The sequence below is a fragment of the Diorhabda sublineata genome, chromosome 1 (assembly GCF_026230105.1).
Source record: "Diorhabda sublineata isolate icDioSubl1.1 chromosome 1, icDioSubl1.1, whole genome shotgun sequence".
Classification (NCBI taxonomy): domain Eukaryota; kingdom Metazoa; phylum Arthropoda; class Insecta; order Coleoptera; family Chrysomelidae; genus Diorhabda; species Diorhabda sublineata.
In genome coordinates, this window is record NC_079474.1 from 38,365,768 (window position 1) to 38,385,989 (window position 20,222).

Consider the following 20,222-nt stretch of genomic DNA (forward strand, 5'->3'; position numbering starts at 1 on the left):
TTCAATACATCTGGAGCTGACTGGATGAAGATTTCTTAAAAAAATAACTTATTTATAAACATGGAGAGTTATGAAAAATATATTCAAACTTCTTATTCAATATGTACGTTTTAACTGTAGTTATCTAGCATTACCCTTTACTTTTAATTCAAAAAACTCTATTCTGTCACTGTTTCTAATTTTTCAGATCGTGTCTATATTCTAATATTTCTTCAATATTCTTCGGTACTAATTTTTATGCAGATAGCAAGACTGCAGCATTCCAAGCAAAGTGAGCATTTGTTTAGCCTGTAAGAATAAATAGTATGTACAACAAATTCGTTAGAAATATCTCAATTTACTCAATTTATTTTCTTCATCGTGGTATTAGAAGTATAAAAGAAATATATGCCTTGAGTATAGGAATATGGGAAGCAACGTTAAACGAAGATATTTCATGGCATTTTTAACGTTTTCAGGATAAACAAATTACTTTTACTATGTCATCCATTACCAATGTCGATTCACATATCAACACATGCGTTTAAAACAGTTGACCTCAATGCAAATACATACAGATTCAGCAGACACATTAGAGGAAACTGCAGTATCAAATGTCGTAGAGGAAAGGTGGTATCGTGATCTCAGCTTGCTTGGCGGTCCATGGTCTCGTACTGAAAAATCAACATTGTTTCATACCATATGGAATTACTACCGAATTGAACATGGGAGAATTATCAGATGTACACAAGAAAATACAAAAATATAATTACATTAATCCACTAACCCAGTATAGAAAAGACAAAGAAAAATTTCTTGTAAGATTTACTAACAATAAAACAACCATGGATTCATCACTAACATGTCAAAACCAAAGTGCAGAATGAGAAGTGAAAATATCGAGGTTTGTCAGAAAAGGTAGGTAATCGTAAAATTATTTTAGTATGGCGAGGAGCCATAATTACAACGGCTTATTCTGCCAAATTAGTACTGAAATTAAAAGTGGCATTAAAACACATACCCACTTCACAATACAAGCAAACTGTACAAAATATTGTGCAGATCACCGACAGGAATTCAATTCAAAAACAAATGAAAGTGTAAAATCTAAAACACGTTCAGTTTGTTAAATCCGCCTTCTTATTAAGATAAAAACCTCATTAAGATAATTCAATTCACATTCATTGTTAGTCTATTTCATAATCAAATCGATCTACTATAACTGTTTAGAAGGTCGTCAAGTTACTAATCACTTCACTAACATTGTAAGCAATTATTGTTCCCATAACAATTAAGATACATACGTAAACTTTATTAACAGTAAACTCTTCAGCATTTGGAACATATGGATTGCACACAAATATTTACTTCATTGATTGTACTCATCTATATTAATAGATGATTAGGGTTGCCTATGACACCTCATTCGAGAAGCTTTAGCTTCGTAAATTAACTGTGCTAGAATGTGAACATACAAACTGCTTCCACGTCATCATATTCCTCTTTCTATTCGTGGGGTGAATTAATAAACACGGTATGTTACGTTCTTAATTTATTTACACATTACACAATACACTTAACTTATAAAAATTTACTTATAAATATCACTTAAATAATTTCTGCGATTATTTTTACTTATTCCTTCTCTTCGCTACGACTATTTATTTAAAACTATCTTATTGCGCTACATAAACTTTATATATCACAAATAATTCTACTAAGTTGTAGAACAAAAAGAAACAAAAGAAATAAATAAATAGATTTTCCTAAAATTATTTGAAAGAAACACTGTAATAAAAAGCCTTCTATAATAAAAAGTTCATCAAAGGCGCGTCCGCCATTTATAAAAAACAAATCAAAGGCGCCGCACGAATTAGTCGAATGTTAAAATTCCATTGCAGCTGGAGTGGCATAAGGACCTACTTCGCGAGTTTGTACTTAAAAATATAGACGTGTGTTAGAATAATGAAAAATGACTTTTGAACAATCATTTAGATGATGCATGAAATACTACATGATCAACATATATCATCATCAAATAAGTACAAGCCGTCATAGGCTACGATAAGCAATAGATTCCCAAACCATTACTTTAACAGTAGCATGGCTTCCAAACCGTTGTTTCTGTAATCATAGCGTACTCCAAATACGAGTTGCCAAGAAATTATTGCTCTTGGTGTTCAACTAGAATTATATATAAATTAAAAGAAAAACAAATATGATCAACAATGAATTTTCAAGGAACATTAACTGGTAGTTTTTCACAAATAATATGTTTATAATGTGGATATTAACCGAAATAGGAACATGAGGTAACAAGATACCTTACCATAGTCTGGTTTTCACATACTAGCAAAATTTTCGTAAAAAATTCGCTACCGAGAAAATAATTCATGGAGATTAATTCAAACTAAACGTTTTAGTTTAAAATTTTCGGTATGGAAACTTTAAACTAAAATAATAAATGAAAAATAGAATTTTTTATGTAAATAAAAGCGATTATTTTGATTTGATGTTTGGTGATTTCATAAATTTAGGTGGCTACGACGTAGCAAATTCTTTTGACGCTTTCTTGACAAGTTTGAAAGGTTCATTTATTTGTTTAATTTGTGTGAAAAAAAAATGTTGCACTTTGAAAAAGATAGTTTAGGAGGCATATAAGTATTACTTTTATTTTTTAAAACAAATATTTAGCCAAGAAAACCCACCGTTGATGAAAAAAGGAGCGGAAATCGAGTTTCAAAAACAGTTGAAATTTTCACTTGTTGTTACCAGTAAGCATGTAATATAAAAATATATATGTATCAAAAATTATTCATGTCGTATTACATTCGCACATGATAGCTATTATACCAGGAAAATTATCACTTATTGTAGTTGAGACAAGCGACCGAAAATATTTTCGAAAAATCCAGTTGTTATAATAGCAACCAATCAAGGTTCTACTACTTCTTCTACTACTTCTTCTACTTCTTCTACCTATCCTTGACATATATCATATATTCAGGATAAATTTCACTCCGATACCTTTCTCTTCTCTCTAAATTTAATTAATTTTCTTTTGACTACGAAAATGGATTCAAACAGAGGGATAATGCTTACTTAGTATGTGCAATTAAGTTGTATTTTATTGCATATTTATTGCCTCATATTTTAGATTGAATAGAATATTGGTTTTTTGAACAGTAAGCAGTGTATCTAGAATTATTCTGTTACTAAATAATCAATAAGTTTTCTTTGTTTCGTTATTCTCGCACGCATTTTTGTGTAAGAATAATAAATAATAGTTTCAATTTGACAGTTGACTGGACGATGCATAATTCGGTCATGTGTGGTATTAGATTATTTCAATTTTGATTATTATTTACAATAAATTATGAGTTTTAAAACTTATTAAATGTAGTTACGAAATATGGACAAAACATACAAATCGACATTGAAGAAATGTCTTAGAAAGACTTAACTTAAAATGAATGAATGGTTTAATATATTAATTTATATAATATTAACTTTCTTGGAAGTGAAGTTTTCTATTATAAAACATCTGTTAAACACATTTTAACCTCGTTAAAGAATATATTTTGGTATTTTCTAGTATAAAGAAAAAAAATGCAACAGATGATATAACCAGGTATAAGTTTAAATTTAAAATCGATAATACAAATCCAAAATATATTGAGTTGAGGTGGTAGATAGTTAGTTCTCTCCGATCCTTAACATTATAAAGAGATATCTGCGAAACTTTAATAGAAATAAATACACCGTTACCTAATCCATAATCCCAACAGTATTTGCAGGGGCATTCTTTAATATTTGTATTATCCTAGGTGGTAATTTAAAAGACTGTTGCACTAAGGCAAACTGGACAAAATGAAGAATCATTGGATTTTTAGTAAAATTTAATAGTGTAATGAGTCATTCGTGACATAAATAATGAAATTAATTTTCCTTATTGAATGTACAATTATTATAAATTTTGATATTGATTAAGATTGTGGCCTTTTCGCCTACCTTAATTGAAATACCAGGGATAGTTTCTTGATAATTCACAACAATATTAGTATTTCTTTAGTAAAATAATTTCCTAATTTCTTGAAGCTGAAGCTCCAGCACTTGCAATTGATACAGAACATGAAGGGTTTGATAACTTCAATCCTCTTTTTTTGGAGGCATCTGCATACCCCTTAGCGATACTGGAACTTCCCCAGTCCCCATCACGTTTGGGGATAATTGAATCTCCGCCATTATTTGCCAGGTGTATTGCAGATGACGTTCGGAAACAGTGTCCAAAAAAGTTTTTAATATCTGGTAATGGAGTGTTTTATTTATTATTGTTCACATTTCACCAATTTTATTAAATTACATAGGCTGAACGTGCTTGCCGGTAATTCACAAAGAATCTTTTGTAGGTAGTACGAGTTGTTCTTAAGTAGGAATATTTTTTAATAAGTTCAATCTAACTGTCACATATTATTGCAAACAACCTTGGATCATTTGTTTTCGATTTTGGTAGGGTTACAAATACTGATTCAGATTTATATTTGATATCCTCTATTGAAAGATCTGATCACAAAAGTAACTTTAAAATTTCAAAAGTGATTGAAATTTCCGGAATTTGTCTTTAACGTTGATTTTAACATGGAATAAGTTATCCATATTGTTGAGCATTTATAACTTTTACTCATGGCATCAAAAAAAGCAATTAACACTTTTTCTGTTATAATAATAGTCCTTTTATCCGGAGACCAGGCTATTGATTTTTCATATTCTTTTCATAATTGTTTTTTGATTTAAAAAATGATAAATTGTTAATGGCAGTAGATGGTACGTCCTGCAATTCTGGTGATGTAAATTGAAGTTCTTTCCCAATATTCCTTATACCAGATGAGTTTTTTCAAATATTTCAAATTCATATATTATTTCCAAAGTAGTAGTACCAACTGACCTCCTACATTACAGTATAACTTCCCCAATGTAAAATTTTCATTATTTTTCTTGAAATAAATAATTTGAATACAAGCCGAAACAGAGAAAATAGTATGAAACAATCTTAAAAGAAGGCCTTTCCAGAATTTGTTCTTTGGAAAAAGAACTAATTTGAAAACTCTTTTTCATATGGTATTATGTTTAAAGAATAAATGTTTTTATATAAAGTAATTAACTTCATGTAACTCTATGCTTACATAATAAAATAAGTAACTACTTCGTATACGTGTAGATATTGAGTATTGAAATAAGATTGACACACACTTTCCAAATGTTACCCTATCAATTATATGTATTTTAAGTAAAAATAGTCAATCCGGCGATAATAGTTATCACAATTAGAATTGCTTCAGACTCTTTCATTTTGTTATTTACTTAACCGAAAACCATTTGGAAATTGCGAAAATATAATTAAAACTATCGATAAATTGCTTGTAGTTAAGTAATTTTAGTAAAGATTTTGATAATGGTTCGATTGGTCTTCACATATTTTTTAAAATAAGTGAAAGTGTCCTCTACATTGGGAAGTCAATGGTCAAAATCTAGATTTAGCAAGACACCTAGTAATTATCAAGAAAAGTATATTTTCAAGTATATGTGATCAATATTAATCTTTTGACGTTTTGCTACATCTGATAGATATTACACTATAAAACTATGCACTATAAAAGCATAGTATAGTCAAAAATAATAATCGTTAGATTCATTGGGTTTTCATTAAAAGTTTTCTCGGAAGTTTTTTAACATTTGTTTGCATACCTTGAAAGTCAAGGCAGTGACTTGAAAATTAATTACAATATAGTGAAAGACGGACGACCAACGTGCTAGGCGTATTCAAGCGTTTTACGGGAACAATCACTTTTCTATAACAATTCGCCCTCTAAATAGAGCCTATTTCCACCTTCGCGACATAAATATTGCACCATTGGAGAGGTTAATCGACAATTGGATGATAAATTTGAATACGAATTCTAAGGTTGTCGAGGATTGCGAGATATCCTGAAATATATGCAGCGGTCTTTAACGAAAACGGCTGTCCACAATTTAGTGATCAAACATTTTTAATTCCCCCCTAATAATATTCAACTTCTAAGTCGACTGTAGCTGCTCCCTTAGGTTAAGTAGGCGTGAAGGGCATCGACTAAGTATAATTTTACACTTTGTATTCACTTCGAGTTTTACAACGGACTTCAAGCCATTGTACCTTCATTGTATTTCTTTAATATATGATTCTAAAGTATATAATAGAATTTATTATAAATTATTTTCTTACACCTTATCCATTCTCAATCGTGAGATTTGCGCAAACCATTCTACTAACACGAAATATTTCACTATGTTAATATGGAGACAATAATTTTATTACCAAATAATTATTACTTTTTGATAAAATCACCGAGATTGAGACATTTGTCTATCTGCGGACAAGATTTTCAATACAATCTTCAAAGAAAGTTGCTGCCAATGAATTTCTTTAACCATTATGTCAACTCGTTTGAACCAGGTCATCTGAAGTGAAAGATTTACGTCCTTCGCCCCCTTAATCATGAATATCATTACGGCCATCTTCAAACTTTCAACACCATCTACGCACACACTACTCACACCTTCACTCATTACGTTATCCCCATACACACGACTCATTCACCGACGGAGTTTCTGCAGCACTATTGCCTTCAGCCTGTAGAAAACGAATCACACTTCGCAATTGACACTTGGCGCGAGCATCAATAATGGCGGACATGTTTACGTGGCTATCACACAACGCCGACTGACTCCTGAATGTCAACAATGGCGGAGTGTGTAGTGCGAGAGCTCGCAGTCGCCTAGAGCGCATGCCGGCTTTCTTCTGCCCGTGCATCGTCTGCACGGAACGATCAGAGGTTGAAAAAAATCTGAGGTTGCCCTTGTATATAAGCAAAACTGGAGTTACTGTTTCACTGGGAACCTCCAAGAGAAATTACAAAGACCACTTTTCCACTCTTCCAAAATAACGGTATGGGATACAAGGAGCCTTTAAACGTATCGGACCTTAATTTTGTCGAAATGCTCACGATATTTCGATGCACGGATATGACAATTTTCTAAAACAAAATTCGACAATTTTCTAAAACAAAATTCGACAATTTTTCTTGTTAGATAGGATATTACATACCGCAAACCATACATTTGGTATGATGGACTGAACCCTGGTACGTATATATTTCCTTTTATTTAAAACGAATGCTGCTCCAAGTTTTATTAGAATTATTTCACGGTAGGAGAGGTTTTATTCAATGTTACGATGGCCCATTGATTTTTGTTTGTTATTATCTAAAACATTTCACAAACATTTTGGCACGGTATATCAACTTGTGAAAGTAATTTCAACAACGAAACTAACCATTCTTGGAATTTAAATCCATATTAAAAGAGATTTAAATTCTTTCTGCATAGCAAATGATCTTTATTCTAAAGGACTACGTATTTTTGTGAAAATATTTATTTTTAACAAACTACGAGTTCAGGCAATTCATCTCCGGTAGTAATAAAATACAAAAATACTTTCCCTCATTATTTTTCACGTTTTGTTTCACAGTTGAATCGGTGTATTATTAACAGTCTAATCAATTATTTGAACGAAATAATCAGGTGTAATTTCCGTTTATCTTCCTTCCTGGCAGTGTTAGATTGAATTGAAACGTTTTTTCATTTTAATACTTTAAAGAGTCATTGACACGGGTAAAAGACAATTCAATCATTGTGATTATCAAACCTTGTTTTGTCGTTCGAAATGTCTTTTTAAAAGTTTATAGAACTTGTAACTCTTGTAACCTTTCTAATCAAACATCATAGGAAACATAAACACGGGAACCTTAACATGAGCGTGTGCAAAACTTCTTCATCAATAACCTCCCAGTCCAAGCATTGCAGAGGAAAACCGTACTATATCATAGCCATCTCCATTAAACCAAAGCCCATATTTATTACGCCTCATTGCACTCAAAGAAAAATCCAAAAAGCAACTCTATCTCTTTATTTAGACTTTGTATATCTGGTTTTTCTGCAAGGACAACATTTTAGTTTCCGATTAAGCCTATATTTAAAACAATCAGTGTGTAGTTATAATGGGAAAGGATGTGGGAGCTGAAGATATTTTCTAAGAATTCTTTTAGATAAGAAAGTTGGGTGTATTACGATTTTCCTGGTATCTTGAAAACTTTAAGTAGAGCAATATTGGATCAAAATGCAAATGAGTGAACATAAAATAACATAATATCCAACAGAATTGTTATTTTTAGAAGTATCGATGTACTTTTGCTTGTATTTATATTCATTTTTGGCAAACGTTAAATTTCAAATCATAATGTTGGAACGAATAATTATAATATCACGCAACAAAATATTTTTCAGCATTTCTGGTTATGTGAGGAACCTTCCTATTTGATTTTCCTAAGAATTAGAATGAATGAAACTAACTCAGGTACACACTGTACACTACATCGAATATTATAATAAGCATAAAAGTTTCTTATATAAAATATTGTTTCACAATTTAGATATAACAAATAAAACTCTTGTTATAATTTTTGTGGCTTCAGTGAAAGTATGTCGGGTTGTAAATAATTTACGGTAGATATAACAGTACATAATTGCTTTTGATTCTCCTACAAAAGCAATGACTAACTTGGATAAATAATATGGAATGATAACTTTTACTTATTAAAATAAAGAACTGATGATTTTCACTAATTTGCAGAAGAAATTGAATCAATAATATTAAGGTGTTGGTTTAGATATAGAAAGTCATTTTCTGTAAAGCTTTCCAAATTGTTGTTAATTCTCTATCTCGGGCACTACTTCGACGCTTATTGAATGTCAAAATTTAGCGTAGAACTGTTGAAAAATAACCTTTTTCTGGTTTTTATTTTGTTGGAAATATGACTAAGCGCAAAATATTATGGTATATATATATATATATATATATATATATATATATATATATATATATATATATATATATATATTATATATTATATTTATATTTATGTATGTATGTATAATAGTTTAAAATTGTTTTATTAGGAAAGTACTTGGTATACAAATGAAATGTGTAAGGCAAACAGGAGAAAGCAAAAAAATATAAAGAGTACGATTTAAATATTTTTATAAAATAATATCCAATAACAGGAAAACCTGATTTCAAATTTTAAATATATCAAATGACTAAATAAAAACATGAGCCGGGATCGCTTACAAAATGATTTGACCATGTTTTTTCTCTACAATTATAACTTGGAGAATTTTGACAAATGTTAATTGTCTCTTACTCATATCAATTGAATAAGATTGACAATTCGATGGAATAATATTATTTATCCACGACTGCTTTCAGTTTTTATATTTTAATCTTGCAATACACTACTAAATAATTCCAATCAAGTTCTGTACATAGACAATAAATTAGGAAATGATACTTTCCTAGACCAGATTCGAAACCAGGATCTCCATTTTGAAGGCATGGAACATTGGTGCTGTACGTACCATGGTTTGAGGAACAATTTGTAAATTAAAATAGCTTTTAACTGTCAGCATTATTGTTTGTCCAGATTTCTCCGTTTTTTGATATTCTGTATAAAATTATGTTTAAAAATCAATTAAAGTGGATATATAAAATAAAAGTTACCTTTCTTTAACATCACCAGAAATTAGAGTAGCTTCTAAGGTTGCCTAATTAAATTTATTGCCGGAAAAGTCAAGGAAAGTATATAATATAAATTTTTAACTGACAAAAGGGATTATTAATAGCTATGAATATCCATACCATCATATTATAAGCTTTGATGCGCAATATTTGTCAAATTAATACATAGATTTTTGTGTTGATTATTATGGAGATATTTTACGATTATAATAATTTTTGATAACTATTCGTAAAATAAAATGAGTGTTTCTAATAATGTGAAAAATTTCTTAATATAATAACTTCAGCAGAAATATTCAGTGGTCGTGGATAAAGTTTAGTATTCTACCCTCGTATAATGAGTTATTTTTGTTTGCTACTTTTGTTTCTACAAACATCAATTTTACCATATTTCAAGTCTATTTGTTTCGCGTACAAGATGAATATCACGACTTTGAACACTGTTAAGTTCAAAATACTTAGCAGTAGTCGTCCTAACGTATTGGAGCTAGCCACAAGCACAAGAGCTCCCTAAAATATCAAATAGAAAGAAGAATGCTAAAGGAATTTCGATTAGCAGTTAACCCAAAAATCACTTCCCTACTCTGCGACAATTCATCCTAACTATATTAATACATATAATTATATGAAGCTTTAAGCGTGCAAAAAAGACCAGACATTTACACCAATGAACATGAATGAATTTACTGAAAAACCAGATAATCAATTTCATATTTCCAATTCTTTCTAGTAACATCACAGATATGAAATAACCAGGAGCATGGAAATCAGCGGCAGGTTCTATTGACGGCATCAAAAGTAACAACATAGAGCTAGGAAGAAAAATTGTGGTAGTAATTAACAAGAACAACAAATTATTAACAATATTACAACTACCACAAGAAGTACTTTTTATAATATGATGGGAGCAGAATATAGACTTTTAATAACTGTAGTAATATTACTATTACTATCAATTATTAATTGCCGTGTTGACAAAAATTGATTGTATATTGTATTTTTTTTCTGATAATTTTAGAGAAAGTATAACATTCCCATGCATTCGTCACCAAAGTCATCAAATAAATAGTGATAAATTTCCAATATAAGACATTACATTATACCATAATATGTTATAGTATATAAGGTGCAAAATCAATAATCAGTAAGAGCGAAATAGTCACCTATTATTTTCTGAAGAGAAAGTATAATTGAATTGATGATATAAATAAAAAAATCATTAATGTCAACCAATCCATCATTTGAAAAATAAAGAAAGCATGTAAAGAAATATTTATTACAAGTAGATGAAACTTTAAAAATGTAGTATGTTCAATTTTTTCATTATTATTTTATTACTTCATTTACTGTAATCATTGAAGAAAATGTAGTGTTTTGAACAGGTAAAGTGTAATTTCTACGGCAAACAATAAAAAAATTCTGTTCTCTCAATCAATATATCACGTAAAAATTACTTTTTGTATTAGTTATTGCTATCAATTACCTTAATGTAAAATTTTATAACTGATTAAATGTGTATGATATGGACAAAGCATCAACTCTAGCTATAAGACACAAACTGGTTGATGAAGATAAATGAATTATATATTAATATTAGTAGTCTTAATAAATTTTATTATCAAATTGAATATATTCTCATTTCTCGTACTTAATTGAGAGATTGATATAGTTCTCGTATAAAAAGATTTGTTGTCAGTTTATTTATCTTTAAACCGAAAAAACAGAAGGTTTATATGATGTGGGAATGAACCATGATTCAATTTTAGTCTATATATGATCCAACTGTAAGCTTTGTTTACAAAAGGAAAAGAGAAATGTGAAATTTTATCACGTGGACACTAATAGACTTTGAAGTATTAATGATTACATTCTGTATTTTGCTTTAGTATAGAACGCTTTCCATTTCTTGTATTCATTAGTAACATTCTGAAATGGCACTAAAGAAACAATTATCCATCAACGAATCTAACATGAGTCTTTATTGAAATAAAATATGCATTCATATCTTTAGAATATCCGTGAAAAAGCATTTTATTTTCTATATTGTTTTGCTGGTGACCTATTCAAAGCCGCGTTAAGACCTAGAGTTACTAATCAAGACTGTATCTAACCCCTCCAGTCGCAAAAAGAATTCCTTTGCGATTGTAGTTACTTCGACATACTTAATGGTTTTGTACAAAATATGATGAATGATGATATAGAAGAGAAATAACCAAGATACTGGGAAAACTCCGATAGAAAAATGTCATTCTAAATGTACCACTTAATAAAGATAATCTCTTTATTAGAGATATTTTTGTACCGGAAATTACCACACTTCTCAACTGTATACAAGATTAAACACCAGAGCTGAAACTGTAGCAAAAATGTTAGTATAAACTAAAATAATTCTGGATGGTAGAATGGTTTTATATCAATACGATCTCTGTTTTCAGTACATTTGATTTTAATGCATTAAAACGTTCACCTTTTCCCAACTATTTAGCTCAGTTTTTATCCCAAATTGACTAAGTTCCCGCTTGATTCGTCTAGTTCCATGATTTGAAAAGTTGTCCAGGTGAACCCCTGTAATCCACTGGAGGCTGACAGGTGTCTTCGCAAATGTCCATAGCTAGTTCTGTACGTTAAATTTTCGACGAGTTTTGGAGATATAGTAGAAATATTTTTACAGGGGATCCGCCGAAATGAGCAATAATTTAAAAATAATCTACGAATTAGAAGAAATTTGGGAGCCCCCGATCTATTATAATTTTACTTTTCATATTTCTGTGAGTACTTGACACTAGCCAAAGAAGCTGGCTTTAAGTAAGACTGTAGTGATTACACAATATGTAATTTGAGTAAAACAAATTTCATTTTAATTTATAATGCAAATAATTTCCTGTTCTGACAGAAAGTTCTTCCTTTGGAATGGAAAATAAGAACTTCAATCGAAAACTATATGTTTTCTAATCTACTCCTCGGAATTTTTCAGATTCAGATGAGTAAGACATGTGATTAAACTTATTTGAAATAACTGAAATTCATCATATAAAAGAAACAATAAACAATTATGCCATGATAATAGTAATAAAACGTGAATAGATAAATGATAACGTTCACTCAAAGGAAAGTTAAGCACAATAATAAATTATAAAGATTTTCTCGCGTATATTAATTCAATTCATTATCTATCGATTGATATATTATGAATTGTTTCAAATATAAATATACCAGGTCCTTCGAAGAAATAAGAGAATGTATTATACTAAATAAACAGTGTGACTCATGGACAGATGGCGCTGCGATTGTCAAATCCATATGACGTTTATGAACTACCAACTTTCAAAAGACTAGGTGTGAAATTTCGATTAGTCAGAAAAAAGTGAAAGTCATTCAAATGTCAATTTATCATTGCTTTTTGATAAAGAAAAATACAAGCTCAGCAACAGCTTCACGAGTGTTATTCGGACTCTGCAACCATCAAAAGGAACCATTTGTTATTGGTTTGCTGAATTTAAACGTGGTCGTACAGATACCGATTATGGTCGACCTTCTGGTCGTCCCATTGAGGTGGTTACTCTAGAAAACATAATAGTCCCCAAATTGTTCATATCTAATCCTAAATTGAAATTCCGTGGGATAGCTGAGACCGTAAAAATATCAGAACCCAGTTTGTTTACAATGATGCATGAACATGAGAAAGCTTTTTTCCGCGTTTATAAATCGAGGAAAAACGGTCTCATATGTCGAAGAAATAACCTAGACAATGTACCAATTCAGAAGTGGCAACTATGATTAATTTGTACGAATTACACTTCGAATTGCTTCATCATCCACCGTATAGTCCAGATGTAGCCTCCAGTGACTACTGGATATTCGCTGATCTCAAAAATATGCTCGCCGGTAAGAAATTCAGACTCAAATGAAGAAGCAATTGATGAAACTGAAACCTCTTTTAAGACAAAAGACAAATCCTTCTACAATCGCGGCATCGAGAAGTTAAAGATGCGTTGAAATTGATGAATAGAATCGATATTTGGAAAAAAAATGTGTTTTTCTTAGTTAGTAACACGACTTATTGAATGATGTGTTAATAATTAAATCTTTCTTAATCATGTAAGAGCAGTATTCGAATTATTGTTTGATAATGATGATTTTCATCACGAATCAATGAGACGGGCAAATTCTTTAATATGTTCTTGATAAATATGTTTCTGCTTTCAATTTTGTATAATTCAAGACTCCTTTCTATATTACATAACCTATCACAATAATTTACTAGGTTAACTCGTCGGTAATAACTTATACCTGGTTGTTTGGAAAGCTGAGCATTTTCAGATCAAAATGACACTAAAATGTAACAAATGAATTAGTATTATGAATAGAATGACGGCGTTTTTTTGCGTATTCCGTTTTAAATCGAGCTTAATAAAATGTGTCCTCTATAAATAGATTGGGAGGTCTTTTAATGCTTTTATAAAAAAAAGGAGAAGTAATTTCATATACTCAAATACTTTAATGCTCAAAATCTCATGACAATATTGTACATTATCAATAATTTCCAGAATAATTCTATTAACTTCAGATACTATTATATGGTAAGTGATTCAAATAAACTAACAAATTAGTTATCACTTCAAAGCTGGTAACACCACTATGTTCACAAATTTTCAAAAAACCGTCATTTAAAATAAAAAATTGATCTATTTGAAATTTTTTTTATGAAAAGTTGGTTGTTTTCAGAATATTCAGCTACGATCTGGCCTTTATTTTAGGTGTATTTCAAAAAATATTAATTGAAATAAACCTAAAATATATATTATGTATTCAAGAAGTTAAATATGGGAAGATCCAAGAAGTAATAAATCGGAATAATATTTATTTATTGTTTGAATTTCAACCGAAAGAAATTTTTGTTATAAACTACTATTAACTGCATAAATATATAAAGATAGTATGTAATTTGTAATGGCTCAAATACTGATATTTTCTCCTGAAAGTGTTTTGATCTGTTGATATAATGTCTGTCTTTATAATGACACTGTCGTTTGGTAGCTTTTCTTAAACGGTTATAAATGACTACTGTACTAAAAATTTTTAAACTTACAAATAACAAAAAAATTAAAAATATCATGTCTACCTCCTAACAATCTGCGTATTAAATATAAAAATATACATTGCTTTCGTTTGAAATGTTATTTCTAAAAAATGTCGATTATAAGCAATGCCAGTCTTTCTATATGGATTATCCAATTAAAAACAAATTTCCACAAATTATGGAATATATAATGATGTTGAATTTACCCATGGATTCTTAAACCACATTAATTGCAACGGTACAAACTGATAACCCTACAGGAAGTATAAAATTATCGATATAGAGCGCAAAAAAATGTAACTTGGATGAAGAAAAACCTCCATAGGAATTGTAGTAAATCAAATTGAACGCCAATATTCTTTGAAAAATCGAAAGAAAAAAATCAAAGAATACTTGCAACTCTTAAAAGAAGAATTGTTATCGCTAATTTGTTCTCTAACCCCATAGAGACTTCTAGAGACACCGATATCTCCATAGAGCAATTCTTTGGTTCTGCTTTTATCGAGATATATGAAAATCAACCATCAAACAGATATGTGCAAAACGACTTTTAGTAGCATTTCAATTTCTATTTTTTTGTTATTGATAATGATTATAAATATTTGGAAGTTATTAACAAAAAGTAGCTATAAAAATTAAGTGTTGCAGTTTATCGATGTAAATATTAAAAGACATAAGGGATTTCAAAGATACTTCGTATTCAAATTATTACATATCAAATTACATAGTAGGAAAATGAATACTTACTGCTGTCGTCCTTCGTTGTGCATTAATTTGTAAGACTAAAAAGAAGAATAAGAATAATGGAAATAATTTCATCTTAACGTTGGATAATTCATTAGTTTGGAATGAAAAAATGAATCTTGTAGACTATGGAGACCTGGGTAGAATACAAGCCTGCAACAAAATATTCATAGATAAAATAAAGATATTATAAAATAATTTCTTATGATGAATGAATACATCCTAATGGAAATGCATACATATACTACACTAGATATTCTTAGTTCCAATCATATAACCTTAAAATTAGATGTAACCTTCCATTTAATTGATTCTAAGAGTCCTGGTTCACAAGAAATTATCAAAAAGATCTGAAAGCATTTTTATTTCATTAAAATACGGACGAAATTTCCCTCAAATGTCAAGAATTAATTAAAGTTTAAACAAAAAAAAACAAGCTTTTAGCAATAATTGAACTAAAAAGTAAAAAATAATGCTTTGCATAAGAATAAAATTACTGATGGCAAAATTAATGTCAATATTATCAAAGCGTGCTTGATATAACCTTTTTTAACTAACTTTTCTAACCAATAGATCTGAATCTTATGTCCAGTTTGGTTACTGTTCGAATGAATTTCGATCACTGAAAACTATTCACTGAGTGATATTTCCCATTCTATTATTTTCTTTCTATTTTCTTTATAAGCTCTACATGGTTTTATACGGTAAGATGGATGATAATTTTTTTCAGTGGATCTCTTATGTAGGTGACTAAAATATGAAGCTTCCAGCACGTAACAAATAGATTTGGGTTCGATTCCTATTCTGGGTCGTCCGAATTATTTTTCCGTTGCCCAAAATCATCCACTAAGTAAGTCTTTTTTTCTCATTTACCTAATTTATCGAAACTCGATGTAACTCGTGATTATTTTTCATTATGAAACACAGAGTTTATTTTTAATTTTTCTTTTTTCTTTTAATAAATAAAATTTTGTAAAGAACTGGACACAACGCGTGTGTACTATATTTATAAAATTGGTTTATGCTTGCTTTCATTGTCTTCATTGTTAACAGCTTCTACAGCAGGATGCAATTGAAAATTTTCCTGTGTTTTTGATTGATTACTCAATTAACTTCCAATAAAACTCCTGGATTTCTTTTATCCTCCATGGCTCCTCAAATAAGATAAATCAACCAGCAAAGTAGATCAAGTTCTCTTTCATCTGTGCTCTTTGAATTATTTTGCATCTCTGTTTTTCTAAAATAACGCCCCGTTTAAAAGGACTGGAAAATGAAAAAAAAAATGGCGTAAATCTTGGTACAAATGATTCTCAAGAAAAATTTGAATAATACACGCTAATGATGAGAAAATTGAAAAGGTGTATTGTCAATGTATAAGGACAGAAATATGAAATTATTCATACATATTACTTGCTAATAATTAGTTGAGTCCTCTATTTAGTAAAGTAGAATAATATTCAAAATGCGTATACCAGATGTTATAACCATGTTTATTTATTTTTTCATTAGATTTTACGCGTTATAGTTATTTTTGAATAATTTCAACTAATGTAGTACGTAGGGTTTATGATCACAATATAATTCCTCAACTTTGTCATCATCAGCATCTATCATTTGAATCATTTCCAAGAATAATTGTATCAAGATTTACGGCAAAAATTTTATTTATTTTTCGAGTGCATTTGAAATACAGTAAATTTTTTACTTTATTTCAAAGGCTCTGAAAACTTCAACTAGATTGCTGATTGATTGAACTTATTTTAAACGCCATGAAGGATAAAAATATACCAGTATTGTTGAAGAAGAAATGCAGGAATCAATCAAAAACAAACGAAATACTTCAACTACACACTGTTCCAACATTACCATTATCAGCAAATATAATGTAATATTTTTCTTATTTATTTATACAATTTCTATCCGTGGAGTGAATAAACACTGTCTCTTACGTTCTTAATTTATTTAAATACTCAACTAATCTATATAACTCACTTAACACTAACACTTATCTAACTTATATAATTTATTCATATTCTCCGATTACTTTCTAGTTTTGTATGTCTACTACGACTATTTATTATAAACTAACTAATCTGAGCTAAACTTCTTTCTATATCCCAAAATAAATTCTCAAAAGCTCTAGTAAATAAAGGAACAAAACGAATAAATAGACCATCCTATGAATTATTCAAAAGAAACAATGTAAATAAACCTCCTGCTATAATATACACTCATATGAAACAAATATCAGACGGATTCCGTGGTCTATAAAAAGTATGACAAAGACGCCACGCGCCTTCGCTGAATTTGAAAATTCCACTGCATCTAGGCAGGACCGGCTCCAGGGCAGAAACGCGTTCGTAACAATAATTTAATTCGTCTTTGGAGTAAGTAACAACTTGTCTAAGGGTACATTTTGTGGGGGCTTAGTAGCATACGGCACTCATTTAGACACTTAAAGTAATCGATTTTCATTATAATATTTTGATCACAAACTTACAGATTCTCTAAAAAAATATCACTTCCATTTCTAGTTTATGCAATTGTACGACGATTATGGGTGCCACAAAATATTCCTATGCCTGTATCTTACCAGGTAAATATCATGTTCATCACTGAAGCTTTCAGTTAATTCTATTTTTTTTAATTATTTTTGAGAAACTTCCGATTAAAATGATTCTTTCGTTTATTATACATTTTTTTGAAAATTAGTTTGTAACTTGAACAAAGAACAGGCATTCTGTTTATTTCTGAATCTGAATCACTTCAGAATTAATTATTGCATCCATACTTTCAGAATATCTGAGGCAAAAAGCAAACAATTTCATAGCTCTAAGACATAAGTAATTTTTACATCTATAATTTAATGTATACAACATTTTTCTATATAAATGTCTGACCTCCATTATGTCGGCAAATTAAGTGATACTTATCATTCTTTGTTAGCATACTATTTAACAAAACCGATCAACTGAAAATTGTAAGAGCTTTGATATATATAATAATAAACGAGCTAGGCTCTCACTTTCTGTATGTTGTTTTAACTTTCTATATTCGTTTAGGTTAATATCACCTCACAATTTGCAGATATCATAATATAATAATTAAATAATCTATTCCAAAATAAACTAGGATTCATGTCAATATAAATTGAACAATATAAAAAGTAGATAACATCATATTATGGAAAAAGTTATATTTATTTACTCTCATGATGATTGGAACATATTTGAATTCGCTTTCTACTCTTATCACATCAAAATAACTATAATTTTTAGTAAATCAAGAATAATAATAACACGATTACAACATTAATCACTGGAATGGAAAAAAGAATCTGAATGATATAGATCGTCACTCTTATTACAAACAATTCAATAAATAACTATTAGTCTCAAATCCTGAAGGTGACACAGAAAATTTGCATTATCCAGACTTTTATCTTCATAAGTACTGACATATTCAATATGTAAATTGGAATTTTTGGAATCATTAGTGATATTCATACTGAACACAGTGTTTACACTTACCAATACTCACAATTCCACTGTCTGACGCAGGTTTTGACAAGATAAATGTTTGCTTCAATGTCTGAAGACGATAACTTATCGAAACATGCGTCAGACAATGTAATTGTGACTATTTGTGTAGTGGTACTGTAAACCGTGTGTTCAATATATTCAATATGGATGAATTTGATGGGTGTGAATGCACTTCTTATGGTTACCTAACCAATATTAAAAAATTGTAAATTTTCGAAATTCGACACAATCCCTCCACATTTCAGTTCTTGGTAGAACTTTTAAAAAGTTGAAGACTATGGAGAAGCAATTTAGTTATTAATAATATTAATTATATCGTTTTTAACGCTCTATTTTTATTTTTTAATTAGAGAGGTATGAAATAATCATATAGAATACAACTAAAACTGGTTAGCATTTGAGAGTATTGATATAGATTGCAATATTATAGGTTTTCCACATTTGCTAACAGTAATTAATAATAAAATAACATTATACTAAAAGTGAATAGCTACATTTGAAACAATCTCATTACTTGCAATATTTATAGCATATCAATCAGTTGCATGCATGAGTAATATTTTGAAATTAATTCAAGGTAGAACTAGTAGAGCTCGAAATTCGTTTTATTTACAGAGTGTCACACCCACAAACAAACATAATCGGTATGTTCGTTTAAATGAATGAACGTAGAAAAGCCTGAAGGCTATTAATTTTAGATCAATCGGGTAGCACAGTTTGGCTTTCGCTATTTTCAAATGAACCGAAAAATAATTATTCAGTTTAGTTGATTAGAAATGACGCAAGGTAACACACACTACAAAAAGGAATTACGAGGTCTGACTAATAAATAACGAGATTGGTTTTATTATAAAAATTATTCTAAATCGAATGCTCCTCTTCAATATACTCCCTTCCCTCGCCACACATCTTTCCATACGTTTTTTCCATTGATGGAAGCAGTGCTAGAAATCTTCTTTGGTGAGCACCGTTTCTTTATCGGCGTTTACAGCATTAGCAATCATCAGGATGCTCATTCGACGATCAGCACGCATAATTTGGTTGATTTTGGTCACTGTTTCCGAAGTTAAAACAGTCACAGGGCGACTTGGGCGCTGGTCATCTGTAGTGCTCTCTCTCACTAAAGCACTTACACCACTCATAAACTCAAAAACACGTGCACGATATAGAGAATTGTCTTCATAGGCCTCTTGCTACAATTTATACC

At 29.8% G+C, this 20,222-nt stretch overlaps 1 protein-coding gene across 2 annotated transcripts in view; it reads right to left on the reverse strand.

Annotated features, from left to right (window-relative positions):
* Positions 1-20,222, reverse strand: part of LOC130441456 (mucin-2-like) — an 89,034-nt gene that overhangs the window by 51,757 nt on the left and 17,055 nt on the right. For both annotated transcript variants that reach the window (XM_056775159.1, XM_056775167.1), the window contains exon 2: positions 15,477-15,626. In XM_056775159.1, coding sequence (XP_056631137.1) covers positions 15,477-15,548 — 72 coding nt within the window. In that variant the 5' untranslated portion in view covers positions 15,549-15,626. The remainder of the gene's footprint in view (positions 1-15,476; positions 15,627-20,222) is intronic.